General features: G+C 32.2%; 1 protein-coding gene across 1 annotated transcript; it reads left to right on the forward strand.

Annotated features, from left to right (window-relative positions):
* Positions 1 to 2,106: 2,106 nt before the first annotated feature.
* Positions 2,107 to 14,913, forward strand: LOC129221385 (multiple coagulation factor deficiency protein 2 homolog). The gene is made up of 4 exons (XM_054855854.1): positions 2,107 to 2,197; positions 4,534 to 4,617; positions 9,136 to 9,260; positions 14,235 to 14,913. The coding sequence occupies exons 2-4, from the start codon at positions 4,571 to 4,573 to the stop codon at positions 14,366 to 14,368; spliced, it is 306 nt and encodes a 101-aa protein (XP_054711829.1). The 5' UTR covers positions 2,107 to 2,197; positions 4,534 to 4,570; the 3' UTR covers positions 14,369 to 14,913.
* The last annotated feature ends 9,754 nt before the right edge of the window (positions 14,914 to 24,667 follow it).

The following is a 24,667-nucleotide window of genomic DNA, read 5'->3' on the forward strand; positions in this document are numbered from 1 at the left end:
GGTGTTAATCGAAGTTACACTGTAAAAATGATTCAGTAACGATACTGGAAAATAATGGACAGCTGATGTGCCCAATTCCTGCTAGTAACATATCTTGCAAAATCCAGGAACGTGTTCCGCTTAAATTCAGTCCCCTTCCTGATATTATCCTGGAAGCCTCCTGATAAATTTAGAAATCTTCCCCTTAAAGCCAATCGTGTCTCCCGAATTTCAACGAAAACTTATGCAGGCATACCATAATAGCTTGTCATCTTCCTGATTTATCAAGGAAGTTAAAAGTGCATTATTGCAAACATGGCCAAAGCTAAGCCAGAATTGCAAGTAAGTAACGAGAATTTTACTGGCCTGCAATTCTTGCAAATGACCGTAGTAAACACTTATTTGCTCCCTTTGAGAGATTAATTAGCATGGACGGGCCGTACTTGAAATGAAGCCGGTACAGCTTTAAATACCCTCAGTTAATCTGTAAACTGGGAGCTAAAAATATTTTTCACAACAGTTAAAAGTCTGCACTCATGCAACTTGTAGCAATTCAGGAAACTTTTTGACAATGATACTTGATTTTTTCAGGAAGTAGATAAAAACCATTAAAATCCCGAAACGTAACACGGAAATACCCAGGAACGTTTCGTTTTTTTTTTTTATAAGTGTATAAAGTACTTTCTCCACCTCAACATACCTCACATCCCGAATGTCACGCTGTAGATGCTTAATACAGAAACCCCAAAATGAGAAACAGATCGAAACTGAATAACATGAATTGAAACCAACTTTTGTACTTGACATAAAAAAATTAATGAATAAAGCTTTTTATTCAACAACAAGGAAGATTTTTTTTTCCCCTAAAGGAAAGAGCTTTTAGGGAAATTGTTTCACGAGGCAACATTGCATGCACACCTGTATGTGCTATTGAATAAATTCAATTGTTTGAGTGATGCATTTGAGAGGGAAAAAAACTTTATACAAAGGATCAGGTCCAAGGAAGTGGAGCGGTGCGTTTTTCGCAAATCATGACTTCAGAACTTTGTTAGACTGTCGCAAAATTCGTGTTAGTTCAACTTCTGTAGAAGTTTAGCAAAATATGTAAGTACTCGTTACGTTCTAACTTTTTTTAGTATTTTTTATTTTTATAAATAGTACTGGGTCTGTATTTTTAAAATACTATAAACAAGGTTTAATAAGGTTGAGATATTTGTTTAAATAGGAAATTACTTGAAATTCAAATTATAATATTCGTTGAAGCAATCATGTGATAAAAAGCAGAAAAACATATTATTTTTTGAGAGAGAAAAAGTGCCTTGCATCTTTATTTTTCACTGAAAGCGAAGAAGAAAGTTTTAAACTTATGCCTTATTGTCAAGTTTTCTTAAGTATTGATTGAGTTATGGCTTTGACTTTCTCACAAAAAAAAAAATCACAATTGAGAATATATTTGATGATTCCGAAAGTTTCGTAAATTTATTTTATTTGAAAAGTTATAAGCAAGAGATGTATTAAAATGATTGAATTTGTCAATGAAATATTTAAATATTTATAACTTCACGAATATAAGTAATATTTTTGTGAAACTGTACACCTAAGATAAACGCAGAAAAACAAATTAAAAATAATCCATATTGAATTCTACAATCCACGATACACTGGAGACCAAGCAGTGGCCATAGGGTGACTTCTATTTCCGCAATGAAGGAACTAAAAAAAATAAAAAAATAAAAAAACAAGGATGATTTTTAGTGAGTTTCTTATAGTAAAAGTTAAAACCGGGTAGTTTTTTAGTGAATCCACGTTGTTTAGATGTAGTACATTTTTCATATTATTTTTCCCAATTGCTACTGTTGTTATTAGGATTTTAATGAATATGTTTCCTTATGCTTTTTCTTCGAGTGTTTCGAGCACAAGTTCACGTGACTTTTATAATCGCTTTTTAGTGGCAACTTGTATGTCGAAAAAAAAAACGATTTTATGTATGGTATTTTTGCAGTGTTTATGCTGCTTACGCTTTACTGTAAAAAAAAAATCCATGTGAGCAAATTTACTAGAATTAAAAAAGCATTTTGTAACGTTTATTTTGGATACATTTCGTGTTGTCGTTTTTCTTGCAGGTGATGTTTATAAAAGTCATTATTTTACTCTATACATTCATTTTAGCGACAGAATGCAATACCAAACCACAGAAAAAAATTGTCATTGATAAAAAGTAAGGCAATACTTTTTTTACTCCTACTTAAAAATTGAATTTTAAATTTAAAACCTGCCAAAATATACTGTTAAAAGCATTGCTTTTCTGCTTCATAAAGTATAGTAATGTACTTATATGATACTCTAACTTTTTCGTATATTGTATTTCGTCATTTTTTAGATTTTGTTGTCATATTTCTATTCTGCATCGTAAACAAATCACGCCTTATAGTTATTGACAGTCCTGAATAGGTTTATCTTTTATTAAATAGTTTTTAAAGAACAATGTAAGTAAATGTTATTCTTGTTTTTTTTTTTTTTTTTTTTTTTTGTAAAGATAATGATTTCACTCTCTTCTCGTTGTAATTATAAAATCGGTCAGAGCTAATAACTTTCCGCTTCATTATCACGCATCTTTTATAATCAAAAAAAGTCTAGAAAAGGTTTTTATGCTTATTTTATGCATTTTCTGTATGTTTTTGCTGAAAATGAAACCTTTTTCTACAAGTTGGGGAATGTGGGGCAAAGTGAAACAGCGGGGCAAAGTGAAATAGCAAAATATTTTCTCTGCTTTCAGCGGCACCTACCTAATGATATTTTAACTAAGTAGTAACATATGTAGTCTCTTCCAGTCAAGTAAAACTTACCCCTGAAAATCAAAGAACATGACAATACAAGCAATTTTCGAAAATTGATACTTATATTGCAATATTTTGTCACAAGTCAAAATTATTTCTGTCTTTAGTAAATGATAAAGTTCTTGATATTAACATTTTAAATAATAATTGAGACCTACTAATGTCTGGTGCAGTATTTATTTGTGTAATATTAAGCTTATTTGTATTTTAAATGCATTGTACAGTTAGTCAAGTGCACGCGGGACAAAGAGGATGGGGCAAAGTGAAATAGTTCATTTCATCTATTTATTCAGTCCTTTATCAAATTACTAACGTATTCATTTATTAATTATTTCATTTAAATTGCTTCATTTAATAATTCCTTTATTCATTCATTCATTCTCTTATTTTCTTATTAATTCCCGATTTTAATCATTTATTTACTTTTTTCTAATTTTAACCTTTATTTTCATTTGTTTGTTCGTTTATTGCTTCATTTCATTTTCATTTATTCATTCATTCTTTTATGTACTCGTTTATTTCATCAAACATATCTTTGACAGGTGTATAGAAAATACTTCATTGAAAAAAAATCGTTTTTCAATTTTTGCCCCATGAAAAAAAAAAAAAAACAGAAAAAAAACGTCTACCTTTATTTTTAGGTAAAAATTTACTCCGAAAAAAAAATTGTTTAAATGTAAGTTTTATTGTAAAACATATTTTTCTTTCTTTGTGTACCGTAATGTTCAGACAAATTTTTCAATTTGTTCATTTTGAAAAAAGTAAGCTACCTTAACTATTTCACTTTGCCCTACATTCCCCTACTTTTTGAACGCAAAAGTTTTAGATTTTATCGAATCATTCTATCTTCCAATCGAGGATCCGCCCCCACTCATGTGACCAAAGATATACTGAAACTGCGAAGGTAAAATTTTAATTTTTAGAAATCAACAGGTAGAGCACCAAACTTCATATTTCAACTTGAGGATTCCACTTATGAACCCTCCCCTTCCGATTTCTGTTCTTATTAGCCAACAACTAGCAAATCGCCTGTATGACGAGTGAAGATTGCTTCTCCATTTGAACGAAGCCATTGCCTGTTTGGTGATATTTTGAAACTCCCGTGGATTAACCCTAAACTTCAGTAGATAGCGTTTATTGCTGAACCCTTTTTCGTTTCTTCATTCCCCTGAAATGACATTCTTACCATTAAACTGTTAAGTTGCCGGATCAAGTTCAGCCTTGTCACAATAAAGCCTTTCCCTGGCACGTTAAACATTACCAAAACATATCATCATGCCATGACGATAGTTTCATTGTTGAAACTCGCGGGTGACTCGATCATTGGCTATTATATAAATTAGGATGACGCCACCAAAACCAGAACATGGATCCGTCCACACCTTTTTCCTTGTTAATAAGATAATAGTAAGAAGGAGTGTAAAGTAAATTCTCAAAGAATATCTCTTGCTTTTAAATAGACCAACGCACCTGCTTTTAAGGATAAGTACGAAGTTAAAACAAAGAAACGTTTGAGCATAAACAAAAACAACTATTTCGAAAGACAGTTAGGTAACTTTCTTAAATATTTTATCTACGTTAATATTACAGGACTATTCACCGAACTTCATTGTCAGAGGTTATACAACATTACAAGTGTTCACCTTTGTGTTAGATCTGTTTTTTTACTGTATTTATTTATTTTTCTTACGTTCATTCGTCTTTCATATTTTTGCAGACATTTGAAGCTTGACTTCTTGCATATTTTTGGTTCAATGGCCGAAATATTTTCTGACACAGAAATGGACTTTGGATATTTTGCGTAAGAGTTATTGCATTTTTCTCTCCCATGCTTTTGTCTTGATGCAATCCTGTTATTTTAAAATTTTTCAGCGGTGGACTATGTACTTAATAAATTTGATAGGGGAAAAATCATCAAAAGACAAGATAATCATAATCACATAATAATATATATGCGTAATAAATAATGTTTCTAAAATTCTATGTGGGTAAATGACCCTCCCCGCTGATCTTCCAAATGGCGGGCGGGCATTGAGGTTGTTATGTATTGTTATAAACTTTCAATTACCGATTCTTTTTCAAGTTTTTGAAAAAGCAAAATCAAAAGCTACACATTATTGAAGCCAAACAATTAATCACTCTTTACTGCTTATATTTAAAACAATGCGCCCTTTGAAATATATTTCATGTAGAATTTCGGAAAGTATAAAAAAATAAGAAATGTAAGAAAAACCGAAACATTAAGAAATGTGTAGCACGAATACATGAAAAATATGTTTGTAAATCATAAAGTAATAAATCACACTACTATTTCAAACCGTATATGAAAGAGAGAGAGAGAGAGAGCGGAGAAGGAGTGTTAAAAAATATCTAAAAAAATATGTATGCAAATAATATTTTTACTAAAACTAAGTTTATGCTTAAAATATGTCTTTTAAATAACTTAAAGCAGTTTAAATCAGAAAGACATAACCAATTTTTATACTTTGTAACTAATAATATTATTACGAGTATCGTGTGAAATTTTATCTGTATATTTTCATCAATTAAGTTTGCTTTGTAATCTGGTTTCAAACTTGCTAAAATATAACATATAATGAACTGAATCAGTAAGATATGATATATTTCAGACCATTATAGAGTTGTGGGGCACAAAGTGATTTAAATTTGTTTTGGATTATTATGATAGGATAAACGAGATTTATAGGCTGAGAACAAGTTACATAAAATGCAAAAAACAGCTTCAGAAATACTCATGAAAGGCAAAACTTAATATCACACTTTTGAGTTTTTGAGAAAAAAAAAATGGTTTTGAAACAGTTTTTTAGAATATCGAAAACTTCCAATGTAAAAAATGAAAGGCCGAGGTAGCTTGATTGGTTAGGCACTAGACTCACGGATGAAGTACTGAGGGTTTCATACAGGTCGATAAAAAAAAACCTCCGTGTTTGCTAATGGTGACTGAGACACTATAAATCAGCCACGTTCACAAAGTCCGCTAAGTTACTGCAATAAAATAAATGCCCCAGGGATTCTGGGTGAAGGACTGCTCCGCTTGTGACTTATTTAAAAAATATCTGAAAGTCTACAGTTTATACTTTCTTCTGTTGTGTGCAATCTAAGCAATGTGGGATATAGTGTTGCCAGATGGTCAAATCCAGATTTCCCCAATTCCCTTCCAACCTTTCCCCAAAAAGCGATGTTTTCTTAAAAAATTCCCCCAAATTCAAAAAATATTTTTCCACTAATCTTTACTAATAACATTTTTATAAAATGAATCGATTTCCTCTGATATTTTTGTCTCTTGAAATTTTTTTTTCCCCAAATAGCCAAATTTTCTTATAAAATTCCCCAAGTTTTTTTTCTTCCCATTTTTGCTTTTCTTTTTTTTTTGTCTTCCTTATCTTTACTAATAATAAAGCTGAAAGTTTCTCTGTCTGGATATCTCTCTGCCCGGATCTCCGTCTGTCAGGATCCCTGTGACGCGCATAGCGCCTAGACCGTTCGGCCGGTTTTCATGAAATTCGGCAAAGAATTAGTTTGTAGCATGGGGGTGTGCACCTTTAAGCGAATTTTCGAAAATTCGATTTTGTTCTTTTTCTATTCCAATTTTAAGAACATTTTTCCGAGTCAAATTATCATAAGATGGACGACTAAATTACCAAGTTATCATAACGTGGAACCGTAACGTGGGCAAGCCAGTTGGCGAAAAATTCATCATGCATCATTTGTAAATATACAGGGGAACCAAAAGACCTTTTAATTTTGTACTACGGTCAAAGCCGTGTGGCTGCCACACTAGTCATAAATACAAGCGCCTGACCGAGAGATAAGAAATCAGGGTTGGCCGGATTGGACCCAATTGGGTTGGACCCAATGGGTTTTTTTGAAAAAACCCATTTAAAAAAACCCATTATTTAGCCCACTTTTGGGTTTTTTAAAATTTTCTGAGAACTTTTTTTTTTAAATAATTTAAATACTTTTACAATTTAAACTTCTTTTTTATTTCTTCTTCACAATAGGCAATGGACATAAAAAAAATGAATTTTGAACTTTAATAGTATTTCTTAACTCTTAAGGGCATTAAAAAATGCTTCAAAGATTTTAAATAAATATATTTAACTTTTTCCTTTAACTGGTCAATAAGGAACTCAAATTATCTTGACTAAGTCCTGTCACGTCAGATTTTCTCGGTATTTGCAGATTGTACAAAGGATACTACTTTAGCTAAAAGGCTCTCAAGTGAATTATTTTCTGCAAACCAACACGTCACAAAACTCGAATAAACAAGGTATATTTTTTAAAAATTTACAGGTTTTACAAATGGTCAGACAGAAAACGGAATAGGATGTACAGTATTTTCATTATCTTACGAAAAAGTTTAATATTTCTTACTCTGTACACAGAAATAGAAAAACAGGCAACATAAAATTCAAAGAAATGTCTTAATTAGGCTGGAATTCAGTAAAACGGGATTTAAACTACTTGAGGTTCTACAGTAGTTTTGCATAACAAAATGAAATACAATGAAGTGAAGTACAAAAAAAAAAAGTCGCAATAAAAAACGAACAAATAAACAATAGATTTTATCACTCAACAAGTAACTTTGCCTTAACTGTTGGTAATCATGGAAACTAAAAAAATCTGAAACTTCACCATTCTTGAATTTTGTCATCTTTTATACCCTTCTTCTGAAAACGCTGAATTTTCCAGCTTTTTTTATCAAGACAATTTTTGTGCTTTGTCCATATACTTATGCTACAATATGCTACGAGTACCCCACCTTTCCCCTAAAAAAAAGACAAAAAAACCCACATTTCTTTTAAAAAACCCAGCTTTAGTTGGGTTTTTTCGGGTTTTATTTAAAAAAACCCAAAAAACCCTGGGTCCATGGGCTTTTTAAAAAAAACCCGGGTTTTTGCCAACCCTGTAAGAAATAGCTAAATATATTTTTTTTTTCTACTCGCATTTACTACTCTGCTTCTGTATGTACATTTAAACTATGATTTTTGTATATATTTATCCAAGAACATTCTTCATCAGATTTATTTTTACTTGTTTCATGTATAACTAGTTACCCACGCAGAACATTAATGCGAATTCCGTAGCATAATATTCCACATAATGGGAAATGCGGATTCCATGAAGTTGAGCAAAGCTAGACCAACGCTGTTTAATACAAACAATATAACTACCATATGTGAAGACGCGAATTTAAATACGAAAAAAAAAATCCCAGGTTTTCCCCAAGAAAAAAAATTTTCCCCAAAGAATTCCCCCTCAAAACCCATTTCCCCAAAATTTCTCCAAAGAGCAGCAGATTTCCCCAAAATGGAGAAATTTCTCCCAATCTGGCAACACTGTGTGGGAATTCCATCACCACATCTTTCTGCCTTAAATTGTGCAACAATTTGTTATACTCGAACTTAGTTTCCTAGCGCATTTCATTCACAGAAAAAAAAACGATAGTTTTTATTAAGAAAGATATATTGCGTCAGTGAAATATTAAGAAATTAGAGATTCACTTATTAACCACTAATTTATTACATTAGGTTCTGGAAAATGTGGCCTAATGTGGATAAAAAAAAATCGCCAAGTTTGTGAAAACGCCGTGATATCAGGAATGCTCGCAATGGGTAATACGCGCAGGGTTCTATCGTCCAGCCAGAATGTGGCCGAGTTTCCTGCATTCAGTCAGGATATCGAATGAGTTTTTGAGACTATACTTCTTTATTTTAAACTAGCGGTGCTTGCGCGGCTTTGCCCGAAGTAGAAATTAAAAAGTCATTTGGTTCGCCTGTATATTTACAAATAATGGATGATGAATTTCTCGCCAATTCGCTATGTTCGTTTGCTCGCCCACGTTTTGATAATTTACTCGACTGCGTTATGATAATGTGTTCGATAAAATGTTCTTAAAATTGGAATAGAAAAAGAACAAAATCGAGTTTTCGAAAAATTGCTTCGAGGTGCTCACCCCTACGGTACGAACTAAATCTGTGCCAAATTTCAGGAAAATAGTTCGAACGGTTTAGGCACTATGCGTGTAACAGACATCCAGACATACAGATTTTCAGCTTTATTATTAGTAAAGATTCTTATTCTTTCTCAATGAACTCCGAAATTCAGGGGCCCGAAATACGTACGCGCATGAAGTTATTTCATAGCTTCGGAAAACAATTTTCTTCCATTTTTGGTACATTTTGAGCAATTTACTCAAACACTGAGAATATAAGTTTTTTGGGACTTGTCAGTTATAGAACATCATGTTTTTAAAGAGCCCTGTGTGTGTAGTTTTACATATTATTTTTTCTTTTAGTGCCCACGATTACGATCAGAATAAAAAACTGGACGGATTAGAGTTGCTAAAAGCATTTGGTCATGAGGACCAGCACGATACGGATGTCAGCAAAAATCATTCCGTGTTCTCCGAAGAACTTGAAAGTAAGGTTACTTTTTTTTAAATTACTAAATGTTCAAAAATCAATTTTGTAAAGCGCCAGTTGCAAATTTGATATCACGCTCGTGTTACCGAAATACAATCTTTTTTTTTTCAAAGAAAAAAAAAGCATTTAAAAGTCATTAAAAACTGATTAAAGCTAAACCTTCTGCTCTCAGGACTCGAAAAGCTGCAAGACCTTCTCAATTTCTGTGAATATTAACTGTTTTATGCACATTCCATGTAGATCAAAGATGAGATTTTTCAAGTTTTTTTCCCTTTTAAATAGGATTTCTTGTATCGCTAACGTCTATGAGATTTACTTTCATTTGTGAAGTTTGGAAGTGTGGCTGTTGCTATTATCACAACACAAAGGTTCAAAGACGAAAAAAAAGCGGAATTTAAGTGGTTTTAAGGTTTGGAAAAGCAGCAGTTGCGATTACCAGAATGAAGAAAACAGGGTTTTTCTTCTATTTCAACAACTATTTTGTTTTTTTCATCAAATACCATAACTTTGGATCACATTTGGTGTTTAGAATAAATAAAAGGTTTTTTAGTTTAAAATACCTCATTTACTAACTGTTTTGAGGGAATAGGTGGTGTGAGAAAATGACTTACGTTTGGGCTTACAGGTCACGTGAGTTCTAGAAGGTAAACTAAAAAAAATCTTCAAAAGAAGACATTATTACACTATCTTAATGTCTCTCATATCTATTCTAAATAAAGCCATATGGGGCTTTTGCGTCATAAAAACTAATAAAAATCAAAATATTGACGTGTAATAATCTAAGGAACATCAGAGGTATTTTTATTTCAAACCGTAAGTTCATATTTTTCGTTCCAGGAGTAGTATTGTATATGTTTGCTAACTTTGTAAAAAGGCAAGACCATAAACCTGCTTCGTTAAACTAGAAACAGCTAGCAAGCTTAAAAACAATAACGCTGTAACCTTGTACGGAGTTTAATTTTTTTTTTTTTAAATAACAAACTATAATTAATTATGCTTACATTTTCGACACAACCTTTTAAATATTCAGCAATACGTATTTTTTCTTTTTTGCTTTATGCTTTTTTGTTTTAAACATCATTTTTTATTTGCACTATTTTCTCAATAAAAATACGTTTATAACTTTCAGAACACCTCGCTAACTATTTCTCTACAAACCTTTAAATTTATCGAAAGTTCTCCGGTGCCATATATATTTTTTTTCTTCACACGTACCGCCTTATTTATCACATCTCTTAGCTACAAGATACTGAGTCATAAAAATAAAGCTTTCAACAGCTTTCATAAATTCTGACAGAAATGATGATGGTTATAACCATAGGGCCAACAAAAATGGTTTTGTCCAAGAAAACAAGACAGTTTTTATAGTTATGGGGAAACATATTTTTCGAGAACGGAAAGGCAAATTAAAATATATATGGTCAAAACACTCTTTAAACGAAATAAGTTTTCTGTTTCTGTTAAGAATAAGATATATTTGAAGTTTATGAGTTTCATGAATGTATAATATTAAAATCTACACTGTTATAGGGTAGACAGATCAGTAAATGAACGCGTCAGAAATATTTCAGTTTTAAAACTTCATAATCAAGTCAAAAACTAGCATTTGGCGCAGGGCAGTGAAACTACTCTTTCGGTATTAGTAATTTATTTTAAAAATTGAGGCAACTATTACGGTTCTGACCCAGTTTTTTTCTTTTTTTTTGAGGGGGGGGGGGGCGTTCAAAAGAAAACGTAAGAGTAATCCAGTGAATGAACAGGTACACCTCTTTGTACTGGACATCTTTTTCAGTGCTGTCAGATTAATTTTACGTCATGGGTAGCACTGCCGAATAGGGTGGTTCAAAAAAGGCCCTTTTTAAAAAACTTTCTGATTTTTATTGGTCCTACCCCCTCATTTGGTTCCATCTAAGTAAAAAATGATTATTGTGAAGTTTGAGCTCATAATTTTAACATTTAGAGGAAGCTCATCAGCCTCAAAGTGCTACGTTTTACCATTTTATGCCATAAATGCAGATAAATATAAAACTGACGCTAGGAAAAGTATAAAATTTTATTTAATAAAAATCGCCAGCGTTTTGTAAGTTAAAAATAATTACATAATAATAATATTTCAACAGCTATATATATGGCTTTCCTTAGTACACATTACAATTTTTGCTTTTTACATTAGAGATAAGCTGGTCGATGTTCTTCGACAACTTGCAGCAAGAATTGCAATTGTTCTTCATTGCGTGTCATTTTTCCATTAAACTCTTTTATAAGGGCTATACCCCTTTCAGCATTATCATTACCCACTGAAATTCCTTGAATAATCCTTTTTGCTTTCTTAAAATCCTCCTGAAGCTTCCAGCTTCAGGAGGACTCTTATCTTATCAGGTAAACTCATGCTTTGAAAAAATGAATTTGACCGCTTTGTGACAAGTTCTTCAAATTTCATATCCATAAAATGTTTTAGCAAAATATTAGGGAACTTTACCATATTATTTTTTTGGTTTACTTCATTCATTTCCTTCACCATCTGTCTTTTAATGCAGTGTGGCACTTTATTGTCAAAAAGGGCTAATGACCACGAGGTCTTCTGACAAATACCAAAGGTGATTGGCAAATTTCTGCGTTGCAGTTTTGCTTATGTCCTCATCAATCTTTTTGCACTTCAGTAAAAATTTTATTAAATTAAAATCGTTATACGGTGCATTTTGAGGCATAGAAGCAGTCACCCAAGCCTTTTAATACACACGTACAACAAATATGCATATTTTTTGCAGACCCTTTTCTTCTATTGATGTGATGGTAAATTGACAGCTAAACATCTATATTTTGAAACAATACAAAATTTTGGACATCCATCTAGCATGATGCATAGCCCCAGGTGCTACAAATTTAATTCCACGCGGATGGGCTTTACCGAGAAATATTAAGCATACTTCAAGACATTCTCGATAATCATCTCTCGCTTGCGTGTCATGTAGTCATCTTTCAGCAAATACTATTGTTTCATCCTTTACGTCTGTCACTTAAGATAAAATGTCCTTATTGTTGATTCCTATGATGTATTCGTCTTTGTCTATGAATTCCCAGTAGGCCTGGAATCGTTTAAAAAGAGGTACGTCTGGTGCGGAAGAAAAAACCCAAACATTTATTAAACACCGCAGCAATAATTAATTCCATAATGTGATGTCGACTTAGAAAATATAGTAACTTTTTCTTTAGTTTTTGCTGTAGTAAAACACAGATACCGTTGCTTTCCCCGGTATTGACACTTGCTGTGTCAAAGCACATAGCAGAAACTTTGTCAGTTAGGCCCGCAGTCCTGCAAAACTTTATAAACTGCAACAGCTTAACTTTCTCCAGTTCCTGATGTAAGTAACTGTGGGCATTTTTCCCAGATACCGTGACAGGAAGTCTATCGACTTTTTCTTTACCAGTTAAGTCTTGCAACAATTTACCATCCCTATCACTTAATTTAGCATTATGTTTCCGAAATTATGTTTTCAACTGCTGAAACATATTAGAGCGGCGTTTCATCCTCTCTCAGCGAATAGAACTTCTGCTTAAAGTAATATCATTAACTTCACAGGCCAAAATCTTTGCCGCTTCAGCAACTACAAACATATCACTGCGATCCGAAACGATTGTCCTGTCCCAAAGCTGCTGCCAAATGTGATGTCATAACTTTCTTTCCCTTTTTTCTTCCTTTCTGAATATCACATCTCTTTCACTAAAAATGATACTTGTTCTTCATATTCTTCTGATTCATCAGAAGAAATCAATTGCACAGTGGCTTCCATTTCTTCACACTTTTGTTTCATTTGTTGTGATCCTTTGAGCCCCGCCTTTTTCCTAATATCTACCATTTTAACAGTTTTCTCAAGACGCTTGTCTACGCCTAGCATTGATCCTCGCCTTCCTTTCTTATGCTGAGCTAACAAGAACTCTCTATCTTCAGAAATTTTTATCATGTTCAGAGCATTAGCATGTGCTACATCAAAAAGATTATCCAAATTGGAAACAAACTCACTTCCTTTATTATTATTATTGTGTCATTGTACTTGTTTTTGTTTTTTCAATAACTTCCATTGTTCATAAAGTTTTTCTAACTTGGGCTGACAGTTTCGGGGTCTTTGTGCGGATATTCTGGTTTTCTGCCAAAATTTTATTATTTCTTTTATTGTATTTCTTGAAGATTCTCTTACAGTTTTCTTTAATTCAATATGGTTATAGAGAAACATACCCAATGCAATACGAATTGAAGGTAGTTTACTACCTGTCAGCTCACTTATGGTTGAACTAAGAAGATAGACCTCTGATTTTGATCTACTCTATGTATTTGCCATGCTCAGTTATTTTAAAATAAAGAGACATATGAGTTTCAAACATAAGTGCAAACTGCCATTCCAATAGTGATGAAACCAAAACAATTAAGAATATCTTTGATGGTCACAGTTAGTTAAGAGCGTATTTGATGGTTACAGTTAGGAATATATACATAAGCAACAACAAGTTGAAAATTTATTCGATCACGACTGTTAAAGGAATGAATTTTATGTATTTATATTTACAAAAATATTTTCATAATGGCTATTGTTAAGTCTCTATATGAAATAGCAATTTTATACAGCAATTGTCTTCTTGTTAATAAAAATAGCAATTGCTTTTACCTTAGTGAGGTTAATGGTCGTGTGTCGTACGCGTTCTATTCAGCAATGATGAAAACTTCATCTGCGTTGAGCTACCTCTAAATATTATCGAAATGTTTTCAAATTTTGTCTGATTTATTTTTTTATGCATTCGAACAAAATGAGAGGGTTGGACTCAAAAAATTTTCAATTTCTAAATTTCGGACCACTCTACTGCCGAAGTTTTAATCTGTTACATTATAGTGAAAAATCTCATTGCTTCTGAAAAACATAAGAATTTGAATAATAAGTGATGTGATGCTAAAAAGAGAATTTTACATTTTTTTTTTCAGATCAGGTTGACGACATCTTTGATGAACACGATTCAGATAATGACGGGTTCCTCAGCTACAAAGAATTTCTATCTGTGCAGAGATTTCATACGGATGTTGATTCCACAGAGAAAATAGCTGAGAAACCAGGCTAAAGAATGTAAAATTTATGTAATATGATCTGACTTTTTATACAATATATCTACAACACTGGCTCGACTTGAAATGAAAAAAAAAGAAAGTTTTTGAAGTTGTTAATTGTTGTGTTTATTAATGAATATGTTATAAGAAAAGCAAAACTGCGGTGAATTTTACAATGTTGCCTTGTTATATTATTACGAAATATACACATTTTAATGATTTAAATCTCAATGTTTAAAATAATTGCCTTCATTCTAAGTTACCTTAAACTACTCCCAGTAATGAGCACTTATTGTCGACACATCTCTACTTTTAAAAATGATGTTTTAAAACATTTTTTTGATTAACGTTGTACTAACAAAAAATTTTCTTTCTGTTTATTATTATATGATAAACTTTAAGGTAGATGTCACTTAAAATGGGAGCTTAAAATACCTATTGCTTAAATCATTGTGTAATTTCACATTTAGAAGCAGCAAACTACTTTAATTAGAATTGAACAATTAATGCTTAAAATTAGGAATTCTTTTTTACGTACATCGCAAAGAAAAGTGGAAAATTATGTGGTATTTTCGTGTTACCTGAAATGAAAATGTTCTCTTTTTAGAAGGTATTAATACAGGTTCATTTCTTGAAGATATATATTTTTAAAAATAAAACGATAACAAATTGTTCATTGCTGTTTTGATCGTGATCATATAGACAACGAAACTACTGAAAGCATTTTGATCTAAAAAAGCTCATGTTTTGAATGAAATTTTAAATATTCAGTTATATGGTGCATTTATTCAACCTTTTATCAATGTAATGTTTAGAAATTTCAAATCCTCTTTAAGGGACGATTTCAATTCTTCATATCTTACGATTATTCGCAAAGAAAGAAGAGAAACGCACTTATTCCATATCTGTACACATTTAAAAATGTTAAAAATATTATCCAAAAAAAAAAAAGGATTACATCACATCGCTTTTCTGTTCGAGAGAGTCTTTGGATATCAAACTGAAATTTCTCTTGGGATTTTTTTTTTTGTCGCGCTGATACTTTCCCAAGTTTCTGCCGTGCATTAAAATTTAATTCATAACCATATAAACTCATTTCGTGCAAGTACAGGTTTCATTTACTGAAATTGGTGTGTTTTGGGTAACCCCCCCCCCTTCCCTCATGATGGTGCCCATAAAATTTTTTTCGCCTTAAAAGTACCCCAAAAAAACAACATTCATATAAAAAAAAATCCAGAAAGAAACGCTTACATTAAGCTTTTCAATTGAATGACTGTTTTTAATGAACTATTTGGATAATCAAATTACATTTTTAAAAGAAAAATATAGCATTCAAAGTCCAGATTCCAGATAGGCTTTCATTTAAAAAAAATTCTTAATCATACTGTACAGCAGCACCTACTAGGGCTACTAGTACCATTACTTTCCCCCAAAGAAGAGGAGAGGTTCTTCTATCAGTTGCACTGGCTATATACACATTTTTATTTTTTTCACTTGCATCCCTTTGCTTCTCACTTCCTCAAATATGAATATAATTATCGACTAGAAGTTTGTAACATTTAAAAGCACCAGCAACAATCTCAAAATTGGTTTGAATTTTGAGATCTTGAATTCAAATGATGTTTCTCGAAATCACGAATTGCAGTAGGACCCTTCTCGTTGTGTGTTTGGTCTCTGCTAATGGCTTTTATCGCAACTATAACTTGAATTCAAGGCTTCAAAATGCAAATGAATGCCAGGGGCTGGATACTTGATGTTAAGTGCCGGATACTGCTTTCGCGTAAAAGAGATTGTGTATAGTCAAGAATGTCATTTATAAATAACTAGCAAAAATACCCGGCGTTGCCTGGGTCAGTAATAATAATGAAAAAAAAACAATACTTGCACTTGTTTACTGTTTTAAATGAAAGAATTTAAGACACACCTTTTTGACGTGATTAAAAATCGAGTTTCTTCTTCACTCATAAAACTAAAATAGCAATAAGTATAAAGAGTAAAATAGCATTAATTTAGAAACGAAAGCACGACATTTAATCATATAATGAAAAATTCCTGAAATATGAAATTAAACTTCACATGTTTAAAAAGATTTATCAGTTAATACTTATTTTTTTTAACATAGAGTGTTATTTTCTCTGTGTGGCTATTGCAGTACAAACTGTTTAAAAAAATTGTAGCCGCCCGTAATCCCCTTATACTTGCTTGCTTATTTTGGGAAATTTCAATTATTGTGCGCTCTTGGTGCGATTTAAAATGCTACCAAATTTGCGGGAATCGCTTCGGGATACCTTTGAAAATGCTCCCCCCGCCCTTACTTTGTAAAACGGTATGTTGCTAATTTTCGTTAAAGAGTAAAGAGATATTGTAGCCAGATGCTGATATATTTTGGTCACTGTAAAATGGCGCTAAAAAGTTTCATTCGAAATGTTTCCAAAATAAGTAGTAAAATTTGGCGATTGTTTGAAATTGTATAAAAAGAAAAATTAATGGAAGTTTTGTGCTGTTTATGGATTTGCCAAATTTAGTTGATGGATTATTTTACATACTAAAAAATGTTTTAAAGATTCTTTTAAGGGTGACATTTTGGTTACATGGTGAAAGCTGAGAACCATTATTACGAAGTTTTTGGCTTTAAAAACAGCGACAATTTGAAAAAATTGCCTAATGCATCAGCTACTGAAATCTTTGTGCAAAAATTTTGGCGAGATTTCTGCTGGCAGATAGGATAATGTAAAAAGGTCCAATCAGCACATATAATAAAAAAAAATATATATATTAAATTTCCATTTAAATGGAAACTAATCAGCCAAATCCATTTGCCAGTCTTGTGAGAAAACGATTCTTTAAGATTTAACTTGAGAAAAGCCTCGAACTGTCAAACGAAATGCAAAAATATTCAACAATACAACAATTCCAGATATCAACTGGGAGTTGAGATGATACACTAAATAATGAATTGGGTTGATGAAAGACTTCGAGCACACGAGCAAAAAAGCTCATAACTCGTTTTTTATACAACTTAGAACTTTCTAACAGATGTCGTCTTTAGCAGAAAAATTAGCGCTTTCAATTGACACATAATGTTAACACATGTAAGTATTTTTTCACCCTCTTATTGGGGCATTTATGCAAAAATTGTGACTTAAATTAGAATAAAAAAGGAACTACCGATCGGATTTTTTTCGCACTGGTCTATAAACCTTCCCAGTACCAAAAAGAACAAACTGTGAAAGTGTCAGTCAAATATGCCGGGTAGTTTCTGAGATCTTAGGGAACACACGCCCATTTACCAACATAGGTAGATAGATAGATAGATAGGTAGATAGATAGATAGATAGGTAGATAGATAGATAGATAGATAGATTGATTCGATTCCGAGGAACGTGGAAGACTGCATTATTGGCATAGAAAAACAGAAATTAAGGGACACGGATGTTATTCAACGGGCAAGTGAAAACAAAAACGAATTCGTGATCGCTGAATAATGTTTTGGAGTACAAGTCTGAAATTAAAATTCCTTGTAAAAGCGAAGAAAAGGATAAAATAGTTTAAAGTTGAGCTTAGCGAATACCAAGTGCCGAATCAGAAGTTTTCCTAGTTCTTTTTTGTAGGATTCGAATCTTAAGGTGAAGAAATTGATTCTTTAGGCCGAATACCTAGTCAAGCACCTTTAATTTGAAATGTTTGAAATTTTAACAAAGATTTTTTACTTTCATTTATTTATTAAATGAAGCTCTTAAAAGTTTAGTAAAATTATTAATATGTAAATTAACTTAAAAATTTAATTAGTTTTTAAATTTTTACTTGTCTTGAATTTTAAGCTTTAAAAAGTATTGTTTTGATGCAAAAAATTTGCACTTGTAATGGCAACGGAACAATACAGACGACAAGAGTCCAAAACAAATTATATTCGCTTAGCTATAAAGGTTCTAATGTGATAAAACATTTTCTCGCACTCAAGAGAAACGCAAAGCTTTGAATGCTTCTAAATCTCGAAATTTCTTTTTCCTCTCCAGAAAATCCTCTTCTTGATGAAAATTTTAATTAAATTCACGGAAACTCTTGAAACAGATTTGTATTAGATTTTTAGTAAGATACTGATGCATGCACTCGCTACGGTCTCTCAAATGTCAGCTCACGAAGCAATTCACATTTAAATAAAACTCTCCTCATTTGTTACGTATGTGATTTTATGCTTCAAGTTCTTGATTCTCTAAGTTAGCAAGCTCGTGAGAAAGAGTAGGCGTAATATTGCTACAAAAATTGTGTTGAGAATAAAGATTGAAATAAAATTTGTGGAATATTTTAGGTATGAATGACGTAATTATCTTCCAATATTGCTAGTGATAACAGGCAGTATGTTGCCGCCTTTAAGCCAAGGCAGTAATTTGCGTGTACTGCGAGTAATATTTAAAATTCAGTTACTGTAACACAAAAATGAAATTTTCGAAGGTTGAAATTCCATAGTAACGGATTAAAATCGCACAGGGTAAAATGGCATTATTGCTCTAAAACAGCTAGGAATATTTATTCAAATAGTGGTAATAATGGCAGGAATGATGCAAAAGTAGTAATTTTCAGCCAAAAATTTAACATGATCAATTCAAAACAAAAAAAAATTGAAAAAAAAAAAATAGAACCGACTTCAAAATTGCTCTAAAAAGTTAAAAATAATTTTATTCTTTAAACACCATCGATATCACTTTTCAACATAATTTTTGAGTTTGGCGCAAAAACAAAAAGTAAAATCCAGTGTAACTGTGCTCCGTTCATATTTTTTTCAGAAAACCATCCAAAGTTAGGAACAAAACATTTATATCGTTGATCAAATATGCTGTCATCAATGCATAATGTATGTGGTAGTGAAGAAACTAGGCCTGGTTAAGTTTATAGTTGTAGTTAAGTTATGGCTGTGAATGATCTTATCTATCGTTTTTGCGCCAACTTCAAAAATTACGTTTAAAAGTATTATCGATGGTGTTTAAAGGATAAAATTATTTTTCACTTTTTAGAGCAATTTTAAAGTCGGTTCCCTTTTTTTCCAAAATTTTTTTTTTTAAATTATTTTTAGTGTAGATGTAGGTATTTTAGTAAAAGTAAGAAATTATCATCACGAAACTTCACCATATTTTTTTCATAAAAAAGTTACATACTAAAAAAAGGAAGAAAACTATATGCACGCATTAAACTTTAAGAGATTGGCACGAAAAATTTATCTTCGTTCCTCTTTGGAATTCATAATTTGTTTGTTAATTTAATTATAACCATTTAAATATTCCGTTTTCCCTAACTAATTTGCATTTAACAGCATACAAATTGCTTGTGATGCAATCCTGTATAGTTGAGGGAAACCTAACCTGGTAGTATTGTGAAGGCTAAGTAGATCCTGATTACTGCATCCCCTCGCTTCCAGGTTAGGTCTACCCCCACTATGGAGCAATGACACTGAAGAAACTTGATGCTTGCTTCAGAGAAGCCTCTATTCAAAATTATCATTACAATTACTATTAATGTTACTATTATATGGCAACAAACTTTTATAACAATGAGTTTCATATTTAATCATTTAATACGAAATTGCATGAAATTTACTGTTTTTTGCCCATAACTTTTTGTCCAAGGAACAAATATGGTCAAACAAAGTAATGGGACTTAAGTTGAGCCATCTCCTATCCATTAAAAAAAGAATCATCAAAATCGGTTCACTAGGTGAGACGCTGTGAGTGGACAAAAAAAAATTACGGTATGAACTGATAACCGCCTCCTTTTTGAAGTCGGTTAAAAGACCACTACTATAGATGGACACAAGTGACCTTTTTTCGTCGTATTAATATATATTCGTATATATATCGTCGTATTAATATATATAGTCGTATTAATATTGATATTTATGCCAATAACTTACAAAATAGTTCATAGTTCTTTAGGAAAAAACGTATTTCATAAAAAAGTGGCTTAAAAGTAATTCTATTTCAAAATTTGTTCCGTGCCACATAGGGTAATGTAAAAAGAAATATATTAATAGACGGACATTTGTTCCGGTACAGAGAAATAACAAAGCAACTGTACTAGTTAAAATATATGCATTTCTTTAACTTCCAAGGCACTGTAGTGAAGTAAAACGGACATTTCCTGTGTATTTTTAAAACAACGATGCTCAACCTTCGACATATGGGCTGCCTACGATCCGCTTAATTTTTCGATTCAGTCGACAAAGGCGACATTTGTTTGGAACTTACCAAGCTTAGAGACCTCCAACTTTAACATTCCTCCTCTTTTCTCCTTCTTCAATTAAAGAGCTCAGTGGAAAAAAGTATTAAGCTAAGGTCGATCATTTTTTTCTCTCTCACACCCACAAAAAACAGTTTTTCTGCATGTTTTTTGATTTTAAAGTTAAAACTTGAATTTGTAGGACGAATCCTCGTTTATTAGATGAAAATCTAATTTCCAATAAATTATTGTTCATTGAAAGTTCAAGAGGAGTTTTAAAGTTCTAATGAATGTCTTAAAGTATTAATTTGCAAACATGTGTTTTGGCAGATTTAACTCATATGTTTAAGTTTTAAACAGGTAAATGAAAATTCTAGATAAAGTAAATATGTAGTACGTAATGATAACTGAATAGAAGTGCAATAACTAAAAAAAATCAGTTACAACATCAATTTCTATTATAGCTGTTTAACAACGTTACTATAATATTTAAATTTTATAACACCTGAACTACTTTTTTTTGCTTTACCAAATGTAAATGCCAAACGTAAACTCCACAAAAAGTTTTATTTAGGTAATAAAAAAAGGAAAACTGTAGCTAAACTATTGACTAATTTCTATCAATTGATAAAATGGGAGTAATAATGTTTTCCTCAGCATTCGAGTCTAGTTATATCGGGACGACATGAAGGGATACACGACATGAAAAAACACTTAGAGGACAAATTCTTAGTAAAAAATGTTTAGTTGTACTTAGTAAGTGCTCCTATGCTCTTTAATGAAAATAAAGCTATATGAGAACTCTGAAGCACCAAGTTACAGCCTTTTACTGGAGATAAGAATATATAAGGTAGAATATGTAACACAATGCATCGGTATGCTCTACAAAAGAGCCATACCGATGTTTTATGAGAAGAATTAACTTGAGGTTCGTTTTCTTTATTTGTTACGTATTTCTAGGTTATTTACAGGGTGACAAGAAGTAACTAGGACAAACATGTTACGTTATAATTTTAATGAAAATGAAAATATTACGACTAAACTTCAAAATATATATAAATAAATTATTTCGTCTACTATAATTACTAATTTTCAAAGCGGCTGCCTTTAGGATTAATACAGAGCTTTAACTTTGTCACAAACTTTTCTGTTATGGTTCGCAACTCACTTAACAGATATTTTACCCCCATTGCTTGCATAAAGATTTCTTTAGGAATGCCAAGGTTTTATGAGGTTTAGCCACACACCCTTTTCTTCAATACCTTCTTGCATTGTTAAACGGCGTCAACGACCCTAATCTAATGGTTTGGGGTGGGATACGTGCTAGTAGGAGAAGAAAACTTGTTTTTGTTGATCAAGGGATAAAGATTAATCAAGAAACGTATCACAAACTCATTTTGGAAGATGTTTTTTTACCTTGGTCGCAAAAGTTCTTTGGAAACATACCAGGCTGAACCAAAAGTTTTTTCGTATTTTCCCTGTTCTGGATTGACAGGTCTTTATGTAACATATGCAAATTACACTGATCTAAAATGGTAGAGCGGAGTTGGACCTTGATAATTTTTATCAGTTGCTGTGAATTCTCGTACCTGTATAGACGTTGCTCTTGAAATGGCGGATGATAAGCTAGCAATTCGTGTTATTTTGCGTTTTCTTCGGAAAAAAGATCTTAACGCAAGGGCAGCGGCAAAAGAAATTAATGATGTTGAGGGTCCAGGTTCTGTAAATGAGAGCACTACTCAAATTTGGTTTAAGCGTTTCAAGGAAGGAGATAAGATCCTTGAAGTGAAATTAAGGTCTGACCGGCCATCTGTTCTTTTGATGGAAACTATCCAACACCAGCCGAGTTCTAGCACCCGAGCATTATCAGCAGAACTTGGTTCTTCCCAAAATACCATCAATCGACACCTCCACCAACTGGGGCTCTGTTGTGCATTTCTTTTGTAGGTGAAAATACGAAAAAACTTTTGACTCAACCTAGTAAGATGGACTTTCCAACAGGATTCCGCACCTGCACAGCACATAGCTATGGGCACTCAAGACTGGTGCAAGACACATTTTCTGGACTTCATTGGAGCTCAAGAATGACCCCCGTATTCTCCAGATTCGAACCCAATTGATAATTCTGTTTGGTCCATTTTGGAGACTAAGGATGTCAAAGTTTTATGAGTGTGTGCTAAACCTCATAAAACTTTGGCATCCTTAAAGGAATCCTTATGCAAGAACCGGGTTAAGATAATATTAAGTTAGTTGCGGTCCATAGCCAAAACTTAGCCAACGCCTTTATACAGGGCTATAAACTGACACGTTTAAAGCCCTGTATAAAGGCTAAATGAAGCCACTTTGAAAATTTGTAAATATATTGTTACAAATTCTGTAAACAGTAATTATTGTAGTAACGTAACCTGTAAATAGTTTCCCGTAATGAATATACAACCCCTTTTAATTCGGCTAAAGTATACGACCCCCTATTTTCTTTTCTTTTCATTGATAAAACTTGATAACGGTCTACGCATTTCGAGAAGAGGTAAGAATGTTGTGGAAAATTCTTCGATGTTTATAAAAGCGTCCTGCGTGATAAAAAGGAGAGTTTCGATTGAGAATTTGTTCTGAGAGTGGATTGGCTCTGTTTATAGCGAGGCATTTCGCTGTGTTGTTTTCGTATTTGGAAGTAAATACGTGTGTAAACGTTGAGTTTACGGTGTTGTGTGATAATTGCTTAATTGCTGATGAATAATTTAGCAGTTGTTAACGATTTCTCCTGTACATAGTGTAAATAAAGCTCCTGTGTTTTTATCAAGAACTGTGTCTTCATTTCAAGAAAGTGGAAGTCGCACCGAATCCGTTACAATATTAAACGAAATAATGTATTCATATTTATTTCGAAGTTTGGTCGTAATATTTTCAGTGGCACTAAAATTATAATGTATCATGTGCGTCAAAGTAATTTCTTCTCACTCTCTATAGTGGAATTTAAGTTGCTGACTTCCTTAAAGATTTCTTTATTAGCAAGTCATTACATGACTAGGCATAAAACACTCAAGCGCCACCCTTGTTTTTTTAAAAGTATTCAAATCATAGAAATATCTATTGGGATTCAAACATTAAAAATTGTAACGTAGATTCTTCAGTAACCGCTAGTTTACAGGACCACGAGTTATACAGACTCATAGAAAGGAGGAATCTGACTTAGACTTAAATACATACACACAAACCAAAAACAAAGCACATACACACAAGCCAAAAACAAAGCAAACGAATTCCACGAAATCACTTGCTTTGGAACTCTTTTCTGGAGATTCTTCATGTTCCCAAATTAATTAATATTTCCTGTAATGGCAACTTTCATGTCCGTTAATCAGTTTTGAAATACTAAAATATGTGTTGGAACAAATATTTTCGTATTAAATGAAAATTATTCTTGAAGATTTAAGAACTTCCGTGTCATTTACTGTATAATGCGATTGTTGTGTCACATCAATTCATTGGACAAGATATAGAGACTGGGTTTTGTTAAAAGTTAGCAATTGCTTTTGATTTCTTAAATATAAAATCTTCGTTCTCTTTGTTTTAAACATAAGCTTTGTTTTTTTTCCCCTATGAAACATATGCTATTGGTCAAATAAATATCTTTGTGCGTAAAAAGTAAAATAAGAAATTACTACGTCAGATAGTCCAAATTGCAGATTACTTCAGGCACACGTTTCTGCATTACAAGGAACACCTTTTTCAATGCAAACGAAATGAGCTTATGGATGAAAAATCATTCGACAAAAGGCGTTCCTTATAATACTGAAACACGTGTCTGCAATTAGTGCTATTTGACGTTGTTATTTCGTATTACATGCTATTTGGTTATAATATTTTCGTATGGAAATCAGCATGAATATTTCTAATCATTTCAAAACATATTTTTACTACCAAAATTCTGGAATTCAAGAATCAAAAACACACGGAAAAGTTTAACCGTGGATTATGTGATTTTCTAGGTTTCGAGCAGTACACAGATTTTAAAACAAACGTGCTGTTGCATATATTTCTGATCTCTTAAGCAGTGAAATTTAATTGCTTCTCCATCCCTGCCATCAAAAAATTGTTCCCCA

The sequence above is a fragment of the Uloborus diversus genome, chromosome 4 (genome assembly GCF_026930045.1).
Source record: "Uloborus diversus isolate 005 chromosome 4, Udiv.v.3.1, whole genome shotgun sequence".
NCBI classification, from domain to species: domain Eukaryota; kingdom Metazoa; phylum Arthropoda; class Arachnida; order Araneae; family Uloboridae; genus Uloborus; species Uloborus diversus.